This window comes from Dromiciops gliroides, chromosome 2 (assembly GCF_019393635.1).
Source record: "Dromiciops gliroides isolate mDroGli1 chromosome 2, mDroGli1.pri, whole genome shotgun sequence".
Lineage (NCBI taxonomy): Eukaryota > Metazoa > Chordata > Mammalia > Microbiotheria > Microbiotheriidae > Dromiciops > Dromiciops gliroides.
Window position 1 is genome coordinate 344,632,294 of NC_057862.1, and position 6,000 is coordinate 344,638,293.

General features: G+C 43.1%; 1 protein-coding gene across 2 annotated transcripts in view; it reads left to right on the forward strand.

The window, feature by feature from the left end:
- Window positions 1–5,508, forward strand: part of FGF18 (fibroblast growth factor 18) — a 47,401-nt gene extending 41,893 nt beyond the window's left edge. For both annotated transcript variants that reach the window (XM_043986596.1, XM_043986595.1), the window contains exon 5: window positions 4,433–5,508. In XM_043986596.1, coding sequence (XP_043842531.1) covers window positions 4,433–4,699 — 267 coding nt within the window. In that variant the 3' untranslated portion in view covers window positions 4,700–5,508. The remainder of the gene's footprint in view (window positions 1–4,432) is intronic.
- Window positions 5,509–6,000: the final 492 nt, after the last annotated feature.

Genomic DNA, 6,000 nt, shown 5'->3' on the forward strand with positions numbered 1-6,000 from the left:
GAAAAGTGCTAATGAGAAGGTTCCTGACCTTTCTTCTCTCAGTATCTATCCAGTAAGTCTCTCTCTTTCCCTTTTTCTTTTGTATGGCTAATGGAAGCAGGAATTAAAAGTAGAATTTTTTTTTCTTTTTTTAAATTTTGAACTTTATTTTCTTGGCTCTTCCTTAGGCTCCTCACCACCACTGACAATTTCCTGAATGGCCAAACTGTTTGGCTGTAGGTCAGATATGGTGTCCCTTGGATCCTAACATCCATAATCATGCTTTTTTTTTTTTTTTGGCAGGGCAGTGAGGGTTAAGTGACTTACCCAGGGTCACACAACTATTAAGTGTCAAGTGTCTGAGGCCAGATTTGAACTCAGGTTCTCCTGAATCCAGGGCCGGTGCTCTATCCACTGTGCCACCTAGTTGTCCCTATAGTCATGCTTCTAACATTTAATGCTTCCCCAAGAATTTGGGTACCCTTGAATGTGGGTCATTATTATTTACCCCTCCACCTCCACACCTCCTTTACAACATCCAACCTCTTTCCCAGTCTCTAATGAGCCTCCTTTTTCCTCCTACTGAATGCAAACACTCACACCCAGGGACACACATGCATACAAACACCCCCTACCACATGCTCCCTAAAGTCTCAGCAATTTCCATGAAACACTTTACCTTGGAAGAGCATTTTATATTTATATTTGTTTATAAGTTTTTGAAAAGTTCAGCACTCTGAAATGTCCATGCTCGTTCTCAACTCAAAGGTGAATGTTACTGGAAGCATTTGGGAGAAATCCTTGGAGTCATCAGTAAGTTATGAAAACCTGAAAGAAAAAAAACACTACAGTTTCCCACTTCAAACAAAAGGTTGGAACTCTCTACTTAATCTAAAAAAAAATCCCCCAAAACAAAAAAAAAAAAAACAGACCGACCTTGAGATTTCCAACTTGGCTGAGAATTGGTCCATAACGAGGAGTATGTTCTGGCTAAGTTTGGAGAAGCTCTTGGAAACCCAAGCAATATTAATATGTCCTTCCAGCCTGGGATTTTTGCTTTTTTCGACCTTGTGATGATCTCTGTCAGGGCTGAGTAGGATTTCTGGAAAAAGGGGATTAAAGGCCCTTCCTGCCAAGTGCCAGGAGAGCAGTCAGGGCAGGCCTGTTGGACAAAAAGTTGGGGTTCTTCCTTCCTACAGCTCCCTTCTTTCCTTGCCAGACAGATTGTAGGGCATCTCAATTCAATCAGCTTTTTGCCTACTGTGTGCTAAACACTGGGGAAGCAAAAAGAGGCAAAAGATAGTGCCTGTCCTCAAGGGGCTTATCATCTAATGGATTGTTTCCTATAGCTAGGGAGTGATCAGACAAGTCACTTGGAAAAAAAGCTGCTTGGCCTTGAATGGTCTTCCCCTTCACTCCCCATCCTCCTCAATGACTCTTTTCTAGCCTCACCCACAGGGTCTGGACATGTGGGAGTCTTTGGGCACAATTGAGACCCTGTAGGGCTAAGATGTAGAGAGATGATGCAGTGAGGAATCTGAGGAAATGGGGCAAATGGAAAGAAATAAGGGTAGGAGACAGAGAAAGGGGAATGGGGAAGACTTGGAGAGATTGTCAAAAGGGGCAGATCAGATGGGAGGATTTCAGAGGGGAGGGGACAGGCCAGACATATGGACCCCAGTTACCATGTGGGCGTTATAGGAAAAGGCATAGGAATGGAGGTAAGGAGAGCGTGGCTGGGTTCGACTCCGACTCAGGGCTGGTACAGAAGTCTATAATGGTAATGATGTTATTATTAATAATAATAATAACTAATGTTTATATAGTACATACTATATATCAGGCACTGTGCTAAGTGCCTTACAGATATGATCTCATTTTTTTAGCAACAAACATTTATTTTATTTTTTCCAGTTACATGTAGGGGTAGTTTTCAACATTCATTTTCATAAGATTTAGAGTTCCAAATTTTTCTCCCTCCCTTCCTTTATTCCCCTCTCCACAAGACAGCAACCAGGTTATATTATATATGTACAATCCACAAGTGCTCTTTTTTATCAGTTCTTTCTATGGGGATATTATCTCCTTTGATCCTCACAGCAACCCTGAGAGGTAGGGACTATTATCACTCCCATTTTATAGATGGGGAAACTGAGGCAAATAGAGGGTTTGTTTGTTTTTTTAAAATGAATTTCTCAGTGCCATACAACTCTTAAGTATCTGAGGCCAGATTTGAATTCAGGTCCTTCTGACTCTAGGCCTGAAGTTCTATCCGTTTGTATAGCACTTTAAGGTTTACAAAAAACTTTATACATATTATCTTATTTGATCTTTGTTTCAATAAATCCTTAGGGAGTGGCAATAGTTAGCCTGGACACACGGGAATAGGAAAATCAACAGATCACTCAGCAAGTATTCATTGATCTCCTAATATGTGGCACATGTTACAGTATACTAGACTGAATTTCACGAGAACAGGACGGCATCTTCATTATCCTTGTATTGTGTGTGTACACATAGTAGGAATTTGACAATTGCTGAGTGAATCAATGCATATGTGCCATTTGTGGGATGCAAAGAAGTATTAGGATACCAAAGGGCTGCCTTCAGAGTTTACAGCTGACCAGGGAGATAATAAAGAGAAGCAGTGACTGGCAGATGGCACACAGGATTGGGTTTTAGATAAGAAAGGAGGAAGGAAACAAACAGGAATTAAGCACCATTGTGCTGAGCACTTTACAGATATTATCTCATTTGATCCTCAAGTCAACCCTGAGAAGTAGATGTTATAATTTTCCATTTTGCTGATGGGGAAACTGAGACAGAGAAGTTAGGTGACCCATGCAGGGTCACACAGCTACCAAGTGTCTGAGGTCTTCTGGATTCCAGGACCAGTCCTTTATTCACTGTACTGCTAGCCGCCTACTATATACAAAGCACTATTTTAGGTACTAGTAGTAAAAAGACAAAAATAAAACTCTTCTCTCAAGAAGCCTACTTGGGGAAATCCAGCATATAGACAAAAAAGTAAATTCAAAGGAATTTCAGGAGGGCTTTTATGAGGCAGAAGGGGAGGGGAGTATTCCAGACATAGATGAGCATTTGTTCAAAGGAGTGAGAGAATGGCTGGGGAGGGCTTAAAATGCTAGGTTCAGGAGTTTATAGTTTTATCCTAGAGGCAACAGAGAGTCACTGAAGGTTGGGGTTTTTTGGGTGGTGAAACATAGTCACATCTGTGTTTTAAATTATGAATATTAATTTGGCATCCGCATGGAGGATGAATTAGGGGTTTGGAGGTAGGGGTATTAACTAGAAGGCTACTGCAGTAGTCTAGATGAGGGGTGTTAAGGGCCTGAATTGGGGGAGAGGTTTCTGAGCAGAGAGAGGCAACAGAAACAAGAGATGTAGAGATGGGGTTATTGAAGAGACTTGGCAACTGATTGGATGTTGGGGCTGAGGAGGAGGGAAGAGTTAAGGACAACTCCAAGGATGTGAAGCTTTGAAAGGTGTTGGTACTTGTGACAAAAAGAGGCAAGTTTGGAGGACAGATGGATTTGAGGGGAAGTATAAAGAGTTTTGAATATGTAGAGTTTGGGATGCCTAAGAGACATCCGGTAAGCAATTGATGCTGTGGGTGCTGAATTCAGGAGAGAGTTTGTGACTGTAAGTTTGGGAATAATCTGAAGAGAGATGATAACTGAATCCCTGGGGCTTGATGAGCTCATCAGTGGATAAAGTATAGAGAAGAAGGAGAAAAGGGACCTTGGGGAAACACCCACATTTAGTAGGTGAAAGAAGGCTGAGGAATGATCGGACAGGTAGGATGAGAATGGAGAAACTGGTGTAATGAAAGCCAAGGGCAGAGGGCATACCTCTAAGTGTAACCAGTGATAGACAGTATCAGAAGCTACACTTAGGGTCTCATGGAACGAAAACAGAGAAAAAGGCTGTTGGATCAAATAAATTGGTGATGACCTCGGACAGAGCCTTTCAGTGAAGAGTGAGATAGGAAGATGAACTTGAGGGAATTGAGAAGTGAGTGGGAGATGAGAAAATGGATACAATTTGAGAGTACAACCTGCTTTTTCTTGGAGTTAGTCTATGAAGGGGAGAAGAGATACAGCAAAAGAGCTAAGGAGGTGATGGAGTCAAGTGAAGATGCTCCAGGAATTCAGAGTTAGGAGGCATCTCTGTGTCCTGGAGTGACTGGAAAGATCTTTACAGAGGGGTGAGATTTGAACTGGACCCTGAAGAATGGGTGGAGTTGGTACCTTTAAGGAAGAAAAGGGGAGAGTTTTCTACTGCAGTGGGGGATGGGAGAGCAGGAAGATAGCATCCTCAAAGCACTGAGCTGGAAATGCCTGGCAGGTTGAGAGGACAGGGAGGGGAGGAACCCATAGGACCAGGCAGGCTCTTTTCTTACCTTTCTGTGTTTCTTTTTCCCCCTCTGCAGCCTGATGGCACCAGCAAAGAGTGTGTCTTCATTGAGAAGGTCCTGGAGAACAATTACACAGCACTGATGTCTGCCAAGTACACAGGCTGGTATGTGGGCTTCACCAAGAAGGGGCGACCAAGGAAGGGCCCCAAGACTCGGGAGAATCAGCAAGATGTACACTTTATGAAGCGCTACCCCAAGGGCCAAGCTGAGTTGCAGAAGCCCTTCAAGTATACAACGGTGACCAAGAGGACAAGGCGTATCCGGCCCACACACCCTGGCTAGAGCAGCCAACCCCACTAGCCCCACCAGGATGGTGCAACCATAAACCACACACACACACACACACACACACACACACACACACACCTACACACACAAACAGACACACACAAAAAAACTGCATCAGAGAAATATTTTTACATTAAAATAAGGAAGAAGTTCTATTTTTGTACATTGTGTTTAAAAGAAAAAAAACTGAACCCAAACGCTAGGGGAAGCGATAAGGATTTATTGTTGACTTGAAACCACCCACAACAAAAGACTCTTATCTAACTTCAGTGGACTGGGTGCTCGTTTCTCTTTCGGAACAGACAACTTTAAGCTGGTCCCCAGAGAACTTTATTAAAGGAACCAACAAGCAAGGGAAACCAAAGTCCTTTTTTTTTTTCCAAAGTTACTGGGAAAAAAAAAAAAACAACACAACACCCTTCCCCCCTCCTCAAAAAGCAAACACTCCACAGACTACCCTTCACCTCTCCCCATCCTTGTCCCACCCTTCCATCAAACAAAAATCTCTGGTTTGCAGTCATTTATTTATTGTCTGCTGCAAGCTGCATAGAGACAAGATGGCGACACCGCGCGGGGATGGCGAGTCCTCGGAGTCCTCAGCGCATCGACCTTCTGACGACAGACGGCTCCGTCCTAGCTCCGTGACCCTGCATCGCTCTCAGTTCTGGAGAATGCTGCTAATTACATTCAGTGACTCAAATGATCTAGTACACCAATGATAAGGGAATATTTTAAAACCAGCTATATTATATATATATTATATATATATAAGCTATTTATTTCACCTCTCTGTATATTGCAGTTCCATGAACCAAGTATTACTGCCTCAACAATTAAAAACAAACAAACAAATTATCTAAAATGACATGGTGCGTGGCTGCGGGAGGCTTGGGTTGGCCAACCTTTTATTTTGTGACTTGTGCAGCATTTGGTTTGGTTAGATGTCCTGCTGCATTGATCCTTTCCTTGACCCTGGGTCCGATGCAGGTGTCAAATTGGGAACGGGGTACTTCTAAGCTTCCCCAGATCCTGGATCATAGAAATGAGCCCTTGGGGTCCTGAAGATAGGAGTTGGGGGGAGGGGAGTGTTTGTGTCTATGTGGCCAAGAAGGATTGATTTCTCAGAACCTCTCCTGAGTGATAACCCATCTCTGCCCTCTGTCCTCCGCCTTTCTCCCATCTCACCCCTAGCCATGGTATAAAGATTGGAATAGGTTATGGAAACTGATACAGTTCTGAAAGGAGGGGGATCTGTACCTCCTTGGATAGAAGTGGAAAGAGTATTAGCTTTGAAT